Source organism: Electrona antarctica (assembly GCF_951216825.1).
Source record: "Electrona antarctica genome assembly, chromosome: 13".
Classification (NCBI taxonomy): domain Eukaryota; kingdom Metazoa; phylum Chordata; class Actinopteri; order Myctophiformes; family Myctophidae; genus Electrona; species Electrona antarctica.
Genome location: NC_136794.1, coordinates 50,663,982 through 50,685,508, shown reverse-complemented (window position 1 = coordinate 50,685,508; position 21,527 = coordinate 50,663,982). Strand labels below are relative to the sequence as shown.

General features: G+C 48.2%; 3 protein-coding genes across 3 annotated transcripts; all 3 read left to right on the top strand.

Annotated features, from left to right (window-relative positions):
• Positions 1–3,802: 3,802 nt before the first annotated feature.
• On the top strand, positions 3,803–5,863 carry dcst1 (DC-STAMP domain containing 1; the record flags this gene model as incomplete). Its single annotated transcript, XM_079517858.1, has 1 exon — positions 3,803–5,863. The coding sequence occupies one exon, from the start codon at positions 3,803–3,805 to the stop codon at positions 5,861–5,863; it is 2,061 nt and encodes a 686-aa protein (XP_079373984.1).
• Positions 5,864–11,377: 5,514 nt separating this feature from the next.
• LOC306935782 (26S proteasome non-ATPase regulatory subunit 13-like) lies at positions 11,378–12,514 on the top strand (the record flags this gene model as incomplete). The annotated part of the gene is made up of 1 exon (XM_079518982.1): positions 11,378–12,514. One exon carries the CDS (start codon positions 11,378–11,380, stop codon positions 12,512–12,514), a length of 1,137 nt encoding a protein of 378 aa, XP_079375108.1.
• A 3,141-nt stretch (positions 12,515–15,655) lies between these two features.
• Positions 15,656–16,498, top strand: LOC306935788 (proteasome subunit beta type-7-like; the record flags this gene model as incomplete). Its single annotated transcript, XM_079518990.1, has 1 exon — positions 15,656–16,498. The coding sequence occupies one exon, from the start codon at positions 15,656–15,658 to the stop codon at positions 16,496–16,498; it is 843 nt and encodes a 280-aa protein (XP_079375116.1).
• Between the last annotated feature and the right edge of the window lie 5,029 nt (positions 16,499–21,527).

Sequence of the window (21,527 nt, the reverse complement as noted above, 5' to 3'; positions counted from 1 at the left end):
TATGGAGGAACATCAGAACTCAGCTTCTGTCATGGAGGAACATCAGAACTCAGCTTCTGTCATGGAGGAACATCAGGCGCCAAATTCCTCCAGGTGTTTGAAGCCAATGGACGGAAGTGAAGTCTCATATTTTACAACTTTCAGTATTGATAAATCGGGACAGCCTTTCCTGAACGAAACCCCCCAGCTGAATGATGGGTGGGAAGTTCCAACATATAAGCAGATCTTCACACAGGTTATTGGTACCGATGGACAAGAGAAAGAAATGAGAGACAAAAGGCCTAACCCTTCTTGCTTCAATTGTGGACTCGGTGGTCATCGTCTGCAACACTGCCCCAAGCCAAAGGATTTGGACGTAATCAATGAAAGACGAATGGACTTCAATCAAAGCGGCACACATTTCACCCGGAGCAACCAGAGGTACTGGGATAAAGTAGGGCAGCCATTTGCTAACCGTGAGCCTAGTTCCATCTGTAACAAGAGAAGGAGGCTTGATTCCGTCTCATCTCACCAAAGGAAGACAATAAGGTCCTGTCCCGACAGAGGCTCGGACGTTTATGTAGATTCCAAAATAGACACTCCTAGTTGTAACTTTCAGTTCCAGCCTCCACTGCCTCTTGGCTCACCCGCCTTCAGCTCGCCACCTCCTTTAGCCCAGGGTATACCACCCGCTACCCCAACGACTCCGCCAGTCAACGTTGAAGAAGACATCCCGCAGTGCCCTGGTCCAATAACGGTCTATGAAGATGGCCCCAAGAGCTCTGATCCACTCAGAGGGAAAGAAGATATTCCTCAGAGCTCTGATCAATTTAAAGTTGAAGATAGCAATGCGAGCCGCCCTCTCCCTACTCAAGAGGCTGTCATATCTGTAGAGAGGATAACCGCAGTGCCCCACTGGAGTAATTTTGCAGCTGGCATTGTTCGTTTTGAGGATACTCCCGAGTTTACCGACGTTGCTTTGGCCACTGGGACATATCTTAAGATCAGAGACTTGTGCAAATGTTCCCCACGAAGTTTGGCCAAAAACAGAAATATTGCAAAACACACTGCCTACAATTGTCCCGAGCCTGGTGCGATCTGCAACAAGAGGAGGAATGCTTCTGTCTCATCTCGGTGGAGAAGGAAAAGGAGGTCCAGAAACTCTGCTATGGATGGAGACTCAGACATAAACACTCTCTCACTTTCACGTGGCGGTCGGTTACAGCCTCCTTTCTCACCTGCCTGGAGTCGTGGTGCATTCAAAGTTATACCAGAGAGCCCAGTAATTCCAGTAAGCTTTCGAGAGAAGTCAAAAGAAGGAATGCCTGAACGACCCAAGTCGGCGCCCAAGGGCTCCAAGAAGGCCATCGCTAAGAATGCTGCTAAGGGCTCCAAGAAGGCCATCGCTAAGAATGCTGCTAAGGGCTCCAAGAAGGCCATCGCTAAGAATGCTGCTAAGGGCCGTAAGAAGCGCAAGAAGCTCGCGTTCACAAGGCTTAGGAAGGAAGGCCCAACAGGCCGGAACGCGTCCGTCAGAGGTAAATAAACTATGGCTGTTCCTTCATTCCTAAAGGCTGTCTAACCTGGCCAGAGGATATACATGTCTCCTAAAGGCTGTCTAACCTGGCCAGAGGATATACATGTCTCCTAAAGGCTGTCTAACCTGGCCAGAGGATATACATGTCTCCTAAAGGCTGTCTAACCTGGCCAGAGGATATACATGTCTCCTAAAGGCTGTCTAACCTGGCCAGAGGATATACATGTCTCCTAAAGGCTGTCTAACCTGGCCAGAGGATATACATGTCTCCTAAAGGCTGTCTAACCTGGCCAGAGGATATACATGTCTCCTAAAGGCTGTCTAACCTGGCCAGAGGATATACATGTCTCCTAAAGGCTGTCTAACCTGGCCAGAGGATATACATGTCTCCTAAAGGCTGTCTAACCTGGCCAGAGGATATACATGTCTCCTAAAGGCTGTCTAACCTGGCCAGAGGATATACATGTCTCCTAAAGGCTGTCTAACCTGGCCAGAGGATATACATGTCTCCTAAAGGCTGTGTCTAACCTGGCCAGAGGATATACATGTCTCCTAAAGGCTGTCTCCTAAAGGCTGTCTAACCTGGCCAGAGGATATACATGTCTCCTAAAGGCTGTCTAACCTGGCCAGAGGATATACATGTCTCCTAAAGGCTGTCTAACCTGGCCAGAGGATATACATGTCTCCTAAAGGCTGTCTAACCTGGCCAGAGGATATACATGTCTCCTTAAGGCTGTCTAACCTGGCCAGAGGATATACATGTCTCCTAAAGGCTGTCTAACCTGGCCAGAGGATATACATGTCTCCTAAAGGCTGTGTCTAACCTGGCCAGAGGATATACATGTCTCCTAAAGGCTGTCTAACCTGGCCAGAGGATATACATGTCTCCTAAAGGCTGTCTAACCTGGCCAGAGGATATACATGTCTCCTAAAGGCTGTCTAACCTGGCCAGAGGATATACATGTCTCCTAAAGGCTGTCTAACCTGGCCAGAGGATATACATGTCTCCTAAAGGCTGTCTAACCTGGCCAGAGGATATACATGTCTCCTAAAGGCTGTCTAACCTGGCCAGAGGATATACATGTCTCCTAAAGGCTGTGTCTAACCTGGCCAGAGGATATACATGTCTCCTAAAGGCTGTCTAACCTGGCCAGAGGATATACATGTCTCCTAAAGGCTGTCTAACCTGGCCAGAGGATATACATGTCTCCTATAGGCTGTCTAACCTGGCCAGAGGATATACATGTCTCCTTACCTTACCTCCTAACCTGGCCAGAGGATATACATGTCTCCTTACCTTACCTCCTAACCTGGCCAGAGGATATACTGTACATGTCTCCTTACCTTACCTCCTAACCTGGCCAGAGGATATACATGTCTCCTTAGAAGAGCAGGGATACCAAATACAACCACCCCAAAAGTAAATTGTTGCGACCGCAGGTCCCATTTACTATGAAAACGTGCAATTCCCGTCAGTCGGAAATCCCCATACATGTGAAATCCCCCATATATGGTGCCCAGATCTAGTGACATCACTATGACATCTGATACCATAGTGAATGCGATCTCCTGTCGCAATTAAGCCCATATATGGAGATCCCTGATGTCATCAATATTGGCCAGCAACTCCACATAAAAAAAAATAGATTTCTCAACAGGCCCGAAAGTTAAGGCCCGGCCCTCATGAAACCCTGTAAACTCAAGAGAATGTCCCCGCTGCCACCCTTACATCTCCATATATGGAGCTGGCCTGTTCGGACATTCCATATGTTGATCTTACCTCACCAAACCACGCACACTGGCAGCCGGCGAAAACTACAGTTCTCATCAGGACCGAAAATTAAGGCCCGGCCCTACCTGGGCCCTAACTGGGCTGGCTCGCGGCCACATTGTACGCCCTACCCGGCCAAAAAACGTTAAAAAAAAAGGTCCATATATGGGCATTCCCGAACCTGTTGTTGAGTCACGTCTCGCCCTCAGGGCGTCTTACTGGTGATATCATAATAATTTCTGATAGATTTTTGAGTGGTGTTTGTAAGAGATGTGGCCTCTATAAACTGCTATTAATTTCTGGTTGAGTTCTGTCAGAGGTGGGCCTCTACTGTTTGAACTGCAAGAGCGCCTGCACAGTTCAGTGTAGGTAGGCATGCATAGCAACGGTTTGTGGTGTGTGTGTGATGTCAGGCAAGAGCTCTGGTCGATATACAGAAATATAGAGTGGAGACGATATAGACAGAGATCCAGATGCTTTGAAAAGATGTATTTATGATGGCAGAGCCAGTCGACATGGCAGGGCGTCATGACATGGCAGAGCCAGTCGATGTGGCAGGGCGGCGAAGACACAAAGTTCCACACACCACCCTGGAGAGGGTGTCTCTGAAACGACTACCCGGGACTTTACACCGTTTCCTGTTCGGCCGACCACAGGAGTTCCCCGTGGTTCGCTACCTCGCCGGAGCTGTGTTCGGTGCCGTGTGTGGCTTCGGCTTCGTTCAGGGCTTCAGCCACAACCTTCCCCTGAGCTTCCACCAGCGTGTGATAGCGGTGTGTCTGTTTGTCGCCGCGTGCGCCACGGGCGGAGCGCTTTCTTCCCACTTCTGCTGCTCGGTCCTCCTGACCGTCCCCTGCATGCTGGGCTCTCAGGGCAGGGCGTACGTGATGCTCCTGCTCTTCTCGGGCCTCGCCAGCGGGCCCATCTCCAACATCCAGCGTAACATGCAGGCGGTGTCGCTGACTCTGGGCTGTAACATCGACCTGCAGATCAACCACACGAAGATCATGTGGAAGGCGGTGATGAGGCCGTTCAGGCTGGTGCTCCAGGACATCGTGGACAGCAGCAGTGCGTTCCGACAGAACGTCAAGGAGGTGACCAGGACCTTTAAGAACCTCACAGATGAGCTCATGGCTCAGCACGGTTATGACCCTCTCAGAGCGAGGCAGTCGTCGCTGCTCTCGTCAGCGCCGGTCAGCACGCAAGAAAAGTTCGCCGCCAATACCATGATGCAATGTGACAACGTGGTGGGGATGGGAATCGAACGCTGTCAGGACTGGTTCAAGGCCAAACACGCCGACTGCATGCGCGAGATCGGAGTCCCCATCATCAACGACGTCCTGTGCGTGTCCATGAAGTTCGACTTCCTCTGTGACGTCATGAAGATTATGATTCCGTGGTGCAGGGAGCAGATCCCGGTGGAGGGGAACTTCGGCAACACGTACGACAAACTGAACCAGTCTATCGATCAGCTGGCGGCCGAGTTCCACACGGAGGTGGGCATCGGGGAGGAGGAGGTGGTCGGGGACATCCTGAAGGAGAACTTCACAGAAGGTCTGAAGAGAGAGTTCCAGGAGATCCAAACGGTGACAGATTGGCTCTATCAAGTCCTCCAGTTCCTCATGTCCTTCACCTTCCTCACCATCTACATCTCTGCCTTCCTCTACGCCAGACAGTACACCCGGGATATTCAGTTTGACAACGTGTACGTCACCACGTATTTCAGACGGATAGACACGCGTAGGAAGAAAGCCGGCAAGAGCTACCTGTTGCCGATGAGGAAAGCAGAGAGAGGTCAGTTCATCGTTCCCAACAGTATCTCTGTCCACTCTATTGAGCTTAGATTGATCATGGGAGGTCTCCTGCAGGTGTTGGCTATAGGCGTGGTGGTGGGTGTTCTCCTGGGAGCAGACCGGGCGCTCTACCACATGTTGGGCATCATCGAGAGAAACACCTTCACCGAGTTCAACCTGACCAGCGTGCAGGACATTCACATCGAGGTGCACAACAACTCCATGATGGCCCGCCTGCTGAAGAACACCATCGGAGCCTTCAACAGCTCCTACCGCATGGATGTAGAGACCAGCAACGTCCAATGCCTTCCTCATCCCGTCAGCCTGACTTCGGCGGAGTACGTATGGAGCACGCTTCCTCTCCCGCTGTTGGCGCTGATGTGGCTCTCGCAGGCTTACAGCAACCGCCTGCGGAGGGTCATCGCCGCCTTCTTCTTCCCCAAGAGAGAGAAGACGCGCGTCCTGTTCCTCTACAACCTCCACGTGCACAGACGGAGGGCTTACGCCGCCCGCCTGCGCCGGCGCGTCATCGGCCGCGGGCCGCGGACGACGCTGTGCCCCGGGGTGTTGCGCGCTCTGGAGAGGCTGGGCGGCTGGAGGTTGGAGTGGTGCTACGGCTGCGGGGAGAGGCAGAGGCGTGCCGGGACCAGGGAGGCGGTGACCTGTCCTACCGCAGGCTGCCCGGCTCTCTACTGCCCCCAGTGTTGGGCCGTTCTGGACCAGCTGTGTCCTCTCTGTGGGCCCGGCAACGACCAAGAACTGCAGCAGGTCGAGGATGGCTGAAGATATATAATGCTATTTTTATTTTAAAATAAAGATAATATGTTTACAGTAACCCATTCTGAGCAGGAACCCCTTTTGGTGTTTTAAGCATTATGTTATAATTTAGCTATTGAAAAATAGCAGATCTACAAGCTCATAGCGCGGCACTATGAGCTTGTAGGTCTGCTATTTTTGAAAAATCGCTGGAACTACATATTTTCAGATGGCGCCACTAGATGGTGCCACTGACAGAAACATGAGGTTTTTCAGAAAACTGTCAGGGTTTAGAAGGCATTTGTTGAATCTTTTCTCAGTTCTATTAAAATGGGTTAAAACGAGACTTTTTTGTGTGGTAAAAATGTGAGGCTTTATATTCTGATAGAGTTTGTTCAGTAAGGGGGGGTCTCCCATGTCTGGGGGGGTCTCCCATGTCTGGGGGGGTCTCCCATGTCTGGGGGGGTCTCCCATGTCTGGGGGGGGTCTCCCATGTCTGGGGGGGTCTCCCATGTCTGGGGGGGTCTCCCATGGGGGGGTCTCCCATGTCTGGGGGGGTCTCCCATGTCTGGGGGGGTCTCCCATGTCTGGGGGGGTCTCCCATGTCTGGGGGGGTCTCCCATGTCTGACGGTTTCATAGCATCAGGGGATAGCACCCTATCAGGGGATAGCACCCTATCAGGGGGATGGCACCCTATCAGGGGATAGCACCCTATCAGGGGGATGGCACCCTATCAGGGGATAGCACCCTATCAGGGGATAGCACCCTATCAGGGGGATGGCACCCTATCAGGGGATAGCACCCTATCAGGGGGATGGCACCCTATCAGGGGATAGCACCCTATCAGGGGGATAGCACCCTATCAGGGGGATAGCACCCTATCAGGGGATAGCACCCTATCAGGGGATAGCACCCTATCAGGGGGATGGCACCCTATCAGGGGATAGCACCCTATCAGGGGGATGGCACCCTATCAGGGGGATGGCACCCTATCAGGGGGATAGCACCCTATCAGGGGATAGCACCCTATCAGGGGGATGGCACCCTATCAGGGGATAGCACCCTATCAGGGAGATAGCACCCTATCAGGGGGATAGCACCCTATCAGGGGGATAGCACCCTATCAGCTATCAGCTAATTTTAGTGTTATTATAACTGTGACATCACTTCCAATATCACATTGAAATTGAAATTGAAATTGAAATATTTGATTGATTGAAATATTTATTAACAGTTTGCAGAATTACAGTACATTTCGAGCACAAACTCAATACAAAGGCTGTTAACTGTGAGTGGACGACCCAATTAAGCATTACACTTGTTTCCAACAGGGTCCACCATGTTCAATTCATCAAAACATTTAGAGACGTACAAATAGACACTTTTATATAGACAAAGAACAGAACAGGAATTCATCATATGTTTTATTTATCCTGTATGAGTTATCAATCCTGATCGGATGAATTTGGTATCACGATCGGAAAATGCATTTCTGTTTTAAAGCGCTGCATGAAGAGATGGGAAGAATCCTGTTACTGAGCAAACAATGGATTACTATCACAGAATAGAGATATTTATCACATTTAGGCCTGACAGTTTTCTGAAATACCCATGTTTCTATGTCAGTGGTTCTCAATGTTTAATGTCAAGGACCCCATAAACTATATGTAATTGGCCACCGACCCCCATCTGCAAATATGTTGTTCCAGGGACCTCTCAGAAGCAAAGATTAGAGTTAAAACACGTTCGCTCTGAAAGAATATAATATTCAAAGATTTGTGCCGCATTTTCACGATTTTTCAAAAATAGCAGACCTACAAGCTCATAGCGCGGCACTCGGTGCCGCGCTATGAGCTTGTAGATCTGCTATTTTTCAATAGCTAAAGTATAACATAATGCTTAAAAAAACAAAAGGCGTTCCCACCCAGAATGGGTTAACACATATCATAAACAAAACAATCACTTGCATTACATTACCACATTCAACTACCACCATGAGTACACTGTCAAACCCACAGTCTTTTAACTACAGACCCCTATATGGGTCCATTTGGCTGATTCTCTGCATGCCACCACCATGAGTACACTGTCAAACCCACAGTCTTTTAACTACAGACCCCTATATGGGTCCATTTGGCTGATTCTCTGCATGCCACCACCATGAGTACACTGTCAAACCCACAGTCTATTAACTACAGACCCCTATATGGGTCCATTTGGCTGATTCTCTGCATGCCACCACCATGAGTACACTGTCAAACCCACAGTCTTTTAACTACAGACCCCTATATGGGTCCATTTGGCTGATTCTCTGCATGCCACCACTATGAGTACACTGTCAAACCCACAGTCTTTTAACTACAGACCCCTATATGGGTCCATTTGGCTGATTCTCTGCATGCCACCACCATGAGTACACTGTCAAACCCACAGTCTTTTAACTACAGACCCCTATATGGGTCCATTTGGCTGATTCTCTGCATGCCACCACCATGAGTACACTGTCAAACCCACAGTCTATTAACTACAGACCCCTATATGGGTCCATTTGGCTGATTCTCTGCATGCCACCACCATGAGTACACTGTCAAACCCACAGTCTTAACTACAGACCCCTATATGGGTCCATTTGGCTGATTCTCTGCATGCCAGTTGTCCAAACGGCATGCAGAGAATCAGCTGTTTAGAACAGTGGATGTCCACCAGTGGTCCTTGAGGGGGTTCCAGGTGGTAAAGGACGGAGAGTTAGTAACCAAATGGACCCTTATTGGTATATATTTAACTCTTGAGAGCGTGTAATGAAACCAAATGGGTCCATTTGGTTTCATTTTACACTCTCAAAAGGTAAAACTAAACATCTGCATCAATTAATGTACAAGAAGTCCACACAATTATAGAATGTAGACAAATTGCTACAGTAGGTATATTGCTATATTTGCCTGTTGTCTCCCCTAACGCCAGGGCTCCACCGGACGGTGACGGAGACGCGACGCTGACGCGCCCGGTGGAGCCCTGCCGTAATGATACCACATCAATACAGCATGGAATTGTGGACAAAATCTTATCCAACGACAACAAATATATATAATTTGTTGGGGGTCTGAGAGGCATAATCTATAGAGAGGTCTGAGAGGCATAATCTCACTGTTGGGGGTCTGAGAGGCTAAATGTCATCAGATGGTGGTCCGTGGCTCAAATGGGTCTGAGAGGCATAATCTCACTCTAACCTAACCCTAACCCTAACTCTAACCCTAACCCTAACTCTAACCTAACTCTAACCCTAACTCTAACCCTAACCCTGAGAGGCATAATCTCACTCAAATGGGAAATAAATAATGAGCCTTGATATGAAAAGGGTTGAAAACCACTGGTTTAGAAGAATGTTCATGTCTGTCTTTTGTTAAATATTTTAAAGACCGAACCACGATAATTGTCACTGCACGTAATCATATGGCCTGGGCCGGCACCTGTCAGTAATCAATTGGCATAAAGACCAAATTGGGGAGGATAAGGGGGTAAAAAAGCAATGACAAGAAATTCAATGCGTTGCGATGTGACACCTTCGGAGACTAAGAACTATATGGAAAAGAGACAAGTCATTTTATGTTTGCTTTTAATGGATTTTATGTTTGGTTGCGCTTGGGTGTTGCGCTTTGAAAATAGCAGATCTACAAGTTCACAGTGTGTCGCACTGCGACGTGTTGTGAGATTGTAGATTGGCTTTTTTCAGCATGCCTGCAACCAAGTGTAAAACCAGGCATTATGACGCCATCAAGGCACCGCCAATTATTATTGTTTTCAAAATCGATTGTAGACAGCCAACTAAAACTACAACTTTTGAGATGAAAATAAAATATGACTAAACCTAAATCAAAATGTCCTGTCAAAATCAACACTAGTATCGCTATTGTCCAATAGCAAAATGTAAAATACTGATGAAGTGGTTAAACTCAATTCCTCAATTTGCTCGGGACCCCCCCCCCCCCTCCCCCCAAGGACCCTGAGCGGGGGACTGCCCATAAGTCCGACATCCCGTTAGTCCGACCTACGTGGCCGGTTAAGACTGAGCTTAGGGTTGGCGACCTGTCGCCGGTTGAGACTGAGGTTAAGGTTATTAGGGTTTGGGATAGTGTTAGTAATCGGTCTGACAATGACATGTTATGGCCTCGACTGGACCTTTCAATGACATGTTATGGCCTCGACTGGACCTTTCAATGACATGTTATGGCCTCGACTGGACCTTTCAATGACATGTTATGGCCTCGACTGGACCTTTCAATGACATGTTATTCCCCCTTCTCCCAACTCCCTCCTTGCTGGTGCTCCGGCATCTGCCATCAGACCTCTGGAGCTTGTTCAGAAAGCTGCGGCTCGTCTGGTGTTCAACCGCCCCAAGTTCTCCCACACAACCATCCTTCTCCGTTCTCTACACTGGCTCCCCGTAGCGGCTCGCATCCAGTTCAAAACCCTGGTGTTAGCCTATAGGGCAGTGAAAGGAACAGCTCCTTCCTACCTCCGGGCTATGGTCGATGCCTACACCCCTGCCCGACCACTTCGGTCTGCCACCTCGGGGCGACTGATTGCCTCGTCACTCAAGGGTCCTTCTGGCCGATCCACACGGTCACGACTCTTTTCTGTTCTGGCCCCACAGTGGTGGAATGAACTTCCCACTGATGTTAGGACAGCAGAGTCACTGCCCATATTTCGCCGCAGGTTGAAAACCCACCTCTTCAGGAAACACTACCCTTCCTCTCTCCCTGACCTACTTGTTGTTAACTATTTGTACGAACGCTTGTTTTCTATTGTTGTATTGTTTATTGGATCTTGTTTAGTCGATACACTTAATTGTTTTAGCTCATGCTCATTTGATTTAGCTATTTTGTCTCATCTGTTTAAGGAAATAGGTAGCTGATATATTGCACTTTTACCTTAGCGCTAGGTATACTCTTGGTTGCTTGTTTTTGCAGAAAATGCACTAAAGACTTCTGGTGATTAGTAGTTTTTGTTCCCTACCTATGTTGAATACACTTATTGTAAGTCGCTTTGGATAAAAGCGTCTGCTAAATGACTGTAATGTAATGTAATGTAATGTAATGTAATGGCCTCGACTGGACCTTTCAATGACATGTTATGGCCTCGACTGGACCTTTCAATGACATGTTATGGCCTCGACTGGACCTTTCAATGACATGTTATGGCCTCGACTGGACCTTTCAATGACATGTTATGGCCTCGACTGGACCTTTCCGTGAGTTGTTGACATCACTTCAGTCGACCTTAGGCTAGTAGGCATGCATGGCAACGGTTTGTGTTGTGTGATGTCAGAGCGGAGCTCTATATAAGCTCCTGAGTTTAGATTAGGTTTGTGTTGTGATGTCAGAGCGGAGCTCTATATAAGCCCCTGAGTTTAGATTTCAACTTCTGCGAAAGACAGACATTTTGACCACAGAGAGTCCCTGAGTAACGGTGGCTTAACACTCCTGAGCAGCACAATAATAAATACACAAGGTAAATAAATACATTGCATTCATAAAGCAACAATGAGAGACGTTACAGGATTCCTCAAGCAACAACAGAGCAACAGCGCCACCCCGGGGTTGGCGTCGGAATGGCACACGCTGGAGGATCTGTACGCAAAGAAACTGTGGCATCAGCTGACTCTGAAGCTCCGAGAGTTTGTGAAAGATCCATGTTTCAAAGCCGGCGACGGGCTCATACAGCTGTACGGAAACTTCCTCTGCGATTTTGAACACCGGATCAATCCGTTATCCCTAGTGGAGATCATACTCTATGTTGCTAGACAGATGTCGGATCCTAAAGACGCCATTCCTTTCCTGGAGAAGACCATCGAAAAAGTAAAGACCAGTGAAGAGGCGGTCATTCTATGCAAGACATCTATCGGGAGCCTTAAGCTGCAGATCAACGACCTTCCCGCCACCAAGAAACTCATCGAAGAGGTCGACGTGATGTTGGATAAGTTGCCCGGGGTCACGTCGGTCCACGGGGACTTTTACGACCTCTCCAGCAAATATTACTGGATCATCAGCGACCACGCCAGCTACTATAAGGACGCCCTGCGCTACCTCGGCTGTGTGGACGTCAAGGACCTGCCCGACGCCGAGAAGCAGGAGAGGGCGTTTAAATTGGGCCGGGCCGGCCTCATGGGAGACGGGGTTTACAACTTCGGGGAACTGCTGATGCACCCGGTGCTCCAGACGCTGAGGAACACGGACAAGCAGTGGCTCATCGAGACGCTCAACGCCTTCAACGGAGGAAACGTGGAGAAGTTCCAGAGCTTCAAGTCCGCCTGGAGCCAGCAGGCCGACCTTGCGGCGCACGAGGCCAAGCTGACGCAGAAGCTCCAGCTGCTCTGCGTGATGGAGATGACCTTCACCTGTCCCGCCAACCACCGGCAGCTGGCGTTCCACCAGATCGCCCAGAGCGCCCAGATCCCCGTCGTAGAGGTGGAGCTCCTGGTGATGAAGGCTCTGGCCGTGGGCCTGATCAAGGGGAACATCGACGAGGTGGAGCAGAAGGTCCAGATGACCTGGGTCCAGCCCAGAGTTCTGGACACGCAGCAGATCAAGGGCATGGAGAAGAGGCTGAACGTCTGGTGCGGCGACGTGAAGAACATGGCGACGCTGGTGGAGAAACAGGCCCACGACATCCTCACCTAAATATAGGCCTCCGTCGGTGTTCCTCCTTTTTCCTTTTTCATCAGGGAGGAAGCTGGAAACTATAATGGCCGACTCCCACCTGCTCAAGTCCATGAGGAGATAACGAGGCAATTGAATAAGAGGAGAAACTACAGACCCATCTCTCGGTGGAGGAGGCGTCATAGACCCGGTCTGTCCTCTCGGTGGAGGAGGCGTCATAGACCCGGTCTGTCCTCTCGGTGGAGGAGGCGTCATAGACCCGGTCTGTCCTTTGTGCCATGAGGAGAATAATACGAGACACTGAATCTCAGTAGACTATAATGACTCTGGAGTAAGAATCCGAATCGCAATCAACTTTATTGTGGCATCACAGTTTTACAAGTAAAAAAAAGTGGGTGAAATTTATTTTTTTGTGCACAGGTGACTGTCACGGTAACACAACGACATTTACAGTAGCGACACATAACCCATTCTGGACGGGAACCTGTTTGGTGTTTTAAGTATTATGTTATACTGTACCTTAACCCATTCGGGACGGGAACCCTGTTGTTTTAAGTATTATGTTATACTGTAGCTATTGAAAAATAGCAAAGCTACAATCGTGAAAATGTGCCTCAAATCTATTGTTGCAGAGTGAATGTTTTTAACTCAAATATTTGCTGCTGGGGAGGTGCCTGGAACAACATATTTTCAGATGGGGGTCGGGGGGCCAATTACATATAATTTTTAGGGTCCTTGACATGAAATATTGAGCACCACTGATACAGAATCATGATGTATATTCTGTAGCATCAGTGCATTCTATTCCTCAGTAACACCGTATAGGATGCGTTTATTGTACTGATAATACTGTTGACACTGTATCGGGTAAATATACCATTGCTGATGTGACGGTTGTATTTCTTCTTCTTTTTTTACACCTAGCTACTATTTGTCACTCTACTATTTGTCACTCTACTATTTGTCACTCTACTATTTGTCACTCTACTATTTGTCACTACTATTTGTCACTCTACTATTTGTCACTCTACTATTTGTCACTCTACTATTTGTCACTCTACTATTTGTCACTATTTGTCACTCTACTATTTGTCACTCTACTATTTGTCACTCTACTATTTGTCACTATTTGTCACTCTACTATTTGTCACTCTACTATTTGTCACTCTACTATTTGCTGTATCTTATATGTTACTGCTATGCTGCCTCTGGTGACTGAGGGATCATTAAATCTACGTAAGGTTATTATAAACAACAAAGTCATTATTGACTTATCATCATTGACTACCATCATCCTACAGTTATGCTGACATCATAGAGGATGTTTGCCACGGTCCACAGCTTCCGTAGTCTCACGTGGCAGTTTCAGTTTCCTCCTCAACTGTTTAGTTGAGAACGTCAACAATGTGAGAGACAGACACAGACACGGCACCAGAGGGAGCTCCACTGATCTCTCCTTTCAGCACAGATTCGGCACACACATTAAGTTCATTCTTTCCCAGAGAGGTCTCACAAATTGCTTTACATGCAATTCAAATACAAAACCAACAAGCAAACACAATTAAAGCGGATCAAATTTTCTGTGCAATTCAGCTCAAACAAAACAACAATAAAAAAAGCATCAGAAATAAATCATAAATCACCACCACCCACAAATGCTTTCAAAAAGAAACATCTTGAGGCAGTTCTTAAAAATGTCCACAGAGGGTGTAAACCTCAGAGCTAGTGGAAGAGCATTCCAACGTTTGGCCGCTACAGCCTGACATGATTCATAACTTAGTTAGAACGTAGTTCTGGACAGGGCCTGTACCTGCCCAAGGTCCATATATGGAGCTGGCCTGTTCTAACATCATCACAACACTCCATATTTGGGCATGCCTGACACAGAACTCCACAAATGGGAATAAAGGGACACAGAGAGACAAGTACAGACATCTCTATATATGGGCATAAGCATAAAGACAGATGGGTGGAACGGGTACTCTGCATGTCTGGTTGTCCAGAACCAACAGCACTGTTCTAGTCATAATAATACTGTGCTTAGTGAGCTGCTGGAGGGAAAGAGCATAATATGGAGATACAGCTAGTACTGGTATCATCATAGATGATAGATTGGCCTCCAAGTACGTACTCTGATGATGGGTAGGTAGTAAGTACTACAGTTTGTGTTGTGTGTGACGTCACAGCAGAGCTGGTCGGTCCCAGAGTGTAGAGTAGGAGAGTAGCGACACGCTTTGATCTCGCCGCAAAGCGGGCGCCTCTGGACTATAGTTCCACACACTGTTCCTATGGCTGGAACTATTGAGCACTTCCTCATTCTGTTGTTACAATGGGAGTCAACGCTAGTGTCGCTACTCTCTGACTAGATTACTCTGGTCTGTCCGTCCATACAGCCAATTATGTTCTTTTTCAGAGTGAAAAATCACACTCGTGTGAAGTGAGGGGCGCTCTTATCATCATACATCACATTCTGTGCTCAGCCAATCAAATCATTCCCATGGTACACAGACACACGCAGCTGGGCATAGGAGTGGCTATTGCCCCTCAAAAAGGATGGGACCAAAGACCTGTGTTGGTCTCTGTTCACTTCATGGGGCTTCAGTCCAATGGAGGCTCTCCTACATAGACTTCTATTGAGAATGGGGACAACAAATGGGGACAAGTCCTGGACCCGGAGGTAGGCAGACATGCATTGGACTCAGGGCAACAGCCCAGCTTTAATGATCTTAAATCCCTTTATTTTAGATTGTGTTGTAGTAATCGTACAACATAAACATTACAGAGACTTTAGTTGTTACTGTACAATACTTTAAAACAGTTGTCATGTTGCACACATGCCTAAAATTGCTCTTATTTGCGCCGCCCTCGTTGAAAACAATGTATTTCCAACTCCAGCTTGTCCCTCTCCATCCAGGCTGCATGAACAGCGCTATAGAGCGCTCGGTTTATGCCCCCCTGAATATTGTAACTCTTCTATTAGATGGCTCTGTGTTGGACCGGGACGCCTGCAGCGCAAATCGGTGTTGTGAGGCATGCATGACAATATGTTCTTTGTTGTGGATGATGTCAGACTAGAGACCTGTTTTAGACAATATAAGATTTTGTATGCTTCGAGTTGCCGACTTCTTCCAAGGGTTAAAATAACTTTATCGAGTGGAAAGAATGGCGACCACCCTCTCTGTGTGCACGCTGCCAGCTGGAGGCTTTAACTTCGACAACTGCAGGAGGAACGCAGCGTTGGAAGCCGGCGTGGCCAAACTGGGCTGCAGCGGCGGTTTGCCCGCCGCTCGCAAGACGGGCACCACCATCTGCGGCATCGTCTTCAAGGACGGGATAATCCTGGGCGCCGACACCAGGGCCACCGAGGGCAAGATTGTGGCCGACAAGAACTGCTCTAAGATCCACTACATCTCGCCCAACATCTACTGCTGCGGCGCGGGCACGGCGGCCGACACGGAGATGACCACGGAGCTCATCTCGTCCAACCTGGAGCTGCACACCCTCTCCACGGGCCGGCTTCCCCGCGTGGCCACCGCCTGCCGCATGCTCAAGCAGATGCTCTTCCGGTACCAGGGCTACATCGGTGCCGCCCTGGTGCTGGGCGGGGTGGACTGCAACGGGCCGCACCTCTACAGCATCCACCCGCACGGCTCCACCGACAAGCTGCCCTACGTGTCCATGGGCTCCGGCTCGCTGGCCGCCATGGCGGTGTTCGAGGACCGCTACAAGCCCGGCATGGAGAAGGACGCGGCCATGCGGCTGGTGTACGACGCCGTCGCGGCGGGCATCTTCAACGACCTGGGCTCGGGCAGCAACGTGGACCTGTGCGTCATCACCAGGGGCGCCGTGGACTACCTGAGGCCCTACAACGTGGCCAACCAGAAGGGCGTCCGGGCCGGAGACTACAAGTACAAACGCGGGACGACCAAGGTGTTGAACACGGCCATGAAGCGACTGGACCTGGAGGTGGTGGAGGAGACGGTCCAGACCATGGATACTTCCTGAGTGACCCGACTGGACCTGGAGGTCGTGGAGGAGACGGTCCAGACCATGGATACTTCCTGAGTGACCCGACTGGACCTGGAGGTCGTGGAGGAGACGGTCCAGACCATGGATACTTCCTGAGTGACCCGACTGGACCTGGAGGTGGTGGAGGAGACGGTCCAGACCATGGATACTTCCTGAGTGACCCGACTGGACCTGGAGGTGGTGGAGGAGACGGTCCAGACCATGGATACTTCCTGAGTGACCCGACTGGACCTGGAGGTCGTGGAGGAGACGGTCCAGACCATGGATACTTCCTGAGTGACCCGACTGGACCTGGAGGTGATGGAGGAGACGGTCCAGACCATGGATACTTCCTGAGTGACCCGACTGGACCTGGAGGTCGTGGAGGAGACGGTCCAGACCATGGATACTTCCTGAGTGACCCGACTGGACCTGGAGGTCGTGGAGGAGACGGTCCAGACCATGGACACTTCCTGAGCCAGTGATTCTAAACCTTCTTTTATTTCAAGGACCCCTAGTTTAATCTGCATTAGGCCCCGAACCCCCATTTGATGATTTTTTTTTTGAATCTCCTGACCCATCTGGCTGTTTTCAGGCTAGTAACCATACCAACAGATAATTAATCATGCAGAATTGAGCTCATTTATTGTGTAGTTCTACATGAGGTGGACCCTGACTTTTTAAGATAAAAAAATATTTTGATCATTCAGATTAAATTAAATATTTATATTATATTGAAAAAAATATATATTATATATATTTATCGGAGCTATGCTGTTGCGTGGATTTACCTTTTTGAGGAAAATCCCCTCAAAAAGGGGATTTTCCTCAAAAAGGAAAATCCACAGCATAGCTTTTCCTTTTGGAGGGGGGCTAGCCCCTCCCCTAGCCCCTCCTATATACAGCTAGCCCCTCCCCTAGCCCCTCCTATATACAGCTAGCCCCTCCCCTAGCCCCTCCTATATACAGCTTTTATCTCCACACGTCTCAATATTTGCCATCGACAATGAAAGGAGAAATGATAAGGTCAAATGTCTGCCAAATATGACTGAATTTGTGGCAACAGGCATTCTGATTGGCCAGTATGAGATGAACCATGATGATGTACGATGATGATAAGAGCGCCCCTCACTTCACACAGGTGTGATTTTTAACTGTTATCCTGCCTTAAGCCAGCAACCAACTGGATGTGCACAAGTCACCATGGTCTTCAACAGGGGGTCCAGGGGGACCCCCCCTGGTCAAGGGGGACCACCAAATCTCTTTGTGGATAGGAACCCCCTTTTTTGAGGGGCGGTAGCGGTCAAATCGCTAAATCTTGTCCCCACACGTCTCAAGATTTGCCAATGAACGGAAAATTTGAATGCCAAATATGACGTAAATTAAACCTCAAAACATTAAACGCCAACATTGACATTGAAGGGAAATTTTTTCGTCATATGTAAACGAGCAAATCAGCTAACCAATCACAGGCAACAGGCACCAAATATATGAGATGATGCATGATGATGATGTACGATGATAAGAGCGCCCCTCACTTCACACGGATGTGATTTGTTTTAACCACAAACCACTTGAACCTGCCTCCCTATTCCGAGGGGAACATTCGCCGAAAGATCTACAAGCTCACAACGTATTGTGCTGCGACGCATTGTGCGCATGTAGATCTGCTATTTTCGGCGAAGAGGTTTGGTGTAGACCCGACACCACACTGTAGAGGGGGAAAAGAGCGGACCAAGTACAGAGTCAAAGGTCAAGTTTAAGTATTGATGGTATAAAGTGGTTAAAAATCTGACAATGAAAATACAGCACAATATCATGAATCCATCATATTAATATAGAAACCAACGCATTAACTTATAACAACACTGATGATAATTATCTGTCAAACATGTCTGATTCATGAAAAGGTCCATGCTTCATCTCTCAGCTATAGGGCTCCTTATTGGCCTGCTACCTTCATCTCTCAGCTATAGGGCTCCTTATTGGCCTGCTACCTTCATCTCTCAGCTATAGAGCTCCTTATTGGCCTGCTACCTTCATCTCTCAGCAATAGGGCTCCTTATTGGCCTGCTACCTTCATCTCTCAGCTATAGGGCTCCTTATTGGCCTGCTACCTTCATCTCTCAGCTATAGGGCTCCTTATTGGCCTGCTACCTTCATCTCTCCGCTATAGGGCTCCTTATTCATAGACATATATACATAGACGCCTCATTTGCCGCTGCAGTTCATTGGAGCGACGTGTATCCCAATGAAGGCGGAAGTGCAGTGCTGAAGGCTTTTTTTTTTTTAACAAATCTTTATAACAGTCATGACAATATACATTACAAAACAAGACAAACAAACAAACACAAACAACAAAGTTATTAACAATACAACATCAGAGCCAGGGGGGATTAGATTACTAACAGAAAACATTAAAAGAGTGAACACAAAGCAACAGTTCTCCGCAGCTTTCTTATTTAGAAGTGCTGAAGGCATTTGCTGAAGGCGACTGCGTCGCTGCCCGAGTGACGTCACTCATGTGAATCCTCCATGTCTCTCGCTGTCACTCAAGTGACTACTGGCCAATCACAGCGCGTCTTTTCCGGGACTTATGTTACGCACGCGGAAGCTTGACAAGCTTCCGCTTTGCTTCCGCTATTCTTCGCAAGGAATGTCGGGAAAATAGTGCCTTCAATTTTGACACACGCCTCAGAGCCGGAAGGGGCGTCTATGTATATATGTCTATGTCCTTATTGGCCTGCTACCTTCATCTCTCAGCAATTGGGCTCCTTATTGGCCTGCTACCTTCATCTCTCAGCTATAGGGCTCCTTATTGGCCTGCTACCTTCATCTCTCAGCTATAGGGCTCCTTATTGGCCTGCTACCTTCATCTCTCAGCTATAGAGCTCCTTATTGGCCTGCTACCTTCATCTCTCAGCTATAGGGCTCCTTATTGGCCTGCTACCTTCATCGCTCAGCTATAGGGCTCCTTATTGGCCTGCTACCTTCATCTCTCAGCAATAGGGCTCCTTATTGGCCTGCTACCTTCATCTCTCAGCAATAGGGCTCCTTATTGGCCTGCTACCTTCATCTCTCAGCTATAGGGCTCCTTATTGGCCTGCTACCTTCATCTCTCAGCTATAGGGCTCCTTATTGGCCTGCTACCTTCATCTCTCAGCTATAGAGCTCCTTATTGGCCTGCTACCTTCATCTCTCAGCTATAGGGCTCCTTATTGGCCTGCTACCTTCATCTCTCAGCTATAGGGCTCCTTATTGGCCTGCTACCTTCATCTCTCAGCTATAGGGCTCCTTATTGGCCTGCTACCTGACTTAATGTTAAAACCAGCTAAACATGGCCTTCTCCATATATGAAGTTCGCGACACTGACCTCATCAAACCCTGGATAGCCGTACATTGAGAAGACTGGATCATCACCTCTGCATTGGAGCCATGCAGCCAGAAACTCTACATCTGACCTCAAACCCTTAGATCTCCATATATGGAGCTGACCTCAGTTCAGTTCAGTTTATTTCGGTCATAGAATGAACATTGAATGCATTCATTTCATTTGATCATAACTTTGCATTTAGACCAAAAAGGTATGGCTTACTGTTCTGACATCAGTGTTGTTCTCGTCGACTAAAACTAAGACGAAAAATGTTCGTCGACTACCTTTTTTCACTGACGAAAACTAATTGGAAACTAAATGAAAACTAAGCTCCACACGTCCCAAACTCTTCTCCCTTCTGGCTCCAAAACTGTGGAATGCACTCCCCGTTGGAATGCACTCCCCGTTGGAATGCACTCCCCGTTGGAATGCACTCCCCGTTGGAATGCACTCCCCGTTGGAATGCACTCCCCGTTGCAGTCAGAACTGTGGAATGCACTCCCCGTTGCAGTCAGAACTGTGGAATGCACTCCCTGTTGCAGTCAGAACTGTGGAATGCACTCCCCGTTGCAGTCAGAACTGTGGAATGCACTCCCCGTTGCAGTCAGAACTGTGGAATGCACTCCCCGTTGCAGTCAGAACTGTGGAATGCACTCCCCGTTGCAGTCAGAACTGTGGAATGCACTCCCTGTTGCAGTCAGAACTGTGGAATGCACTCCCTGTTGCAGTCAGAACTGTGGAATGCACTCCCCGTTGCAGTCAGAACTGTGGAATGCACTCCCTGTTGCAGTCAGAACTGCAGCATCACTCCCCGTTGCAGTCAGAACTGCAGCATCACTCCCCGTTGCAGTCAGAACTGCAGCATCACTCCCCGTTGCAGTCAGAACTGCAGCATCACTCCCCGTTGCAGTCAGAACTGCAGCATCACTCCCCGTTGCAGTCAGAACTGCAGCATCACTCCCCGTTGCAGTCAGAACTGCAGCATCACTCCCAATCTAAACTGTGGAATGCACTCCCCGTTGCAGTCAGAACTGCAGCATCACTCCCGATCTTCCGCCGTAGTCTGAAGACCCACCTTTTCAGACTCCACCATGGCCCATAGCACTTACCCTACCCCCCTTAGACAGCACTTTTTAGACTTAGATAGCATTTGATACAGACTTATAGCATGTTATGTAGACAGCACAATAATTGCATTGTATGTAGTCATAGCACTTCATAGTATATATGTACAGCATAGTATAGTATATATGTATAGTTTATATGTACAGTGTCATTATATAGATATGTTCTAGCTACGTTCTTAGCTTACGCATGTTTCTTGATAAATGCTTTTTATATATGTGATGTATTCCCATGCTTTTTGTTCTTACTTAATGTAAATCGCTCTGGATTAAGAGCGTCTGCTAAATGCCTAAATTGTAAATTGTAAGCTATGATGACTATAAAGACTAAATAACACATAAAAACTAGACTAACATTTTAGGAAGGGATCTACAAGCTCTACAAGGGATCTACAGGGATCTACAAGCTCACAACGCGTCGCGCTGCGATGCGTTGTGAGCTTGTAGATCGGCTATTTTCAGCAAGTGTAAAAACATCATTATTACGACGGCATCAATTACATTTTAGTCGACTAAATCAACTGTAGAT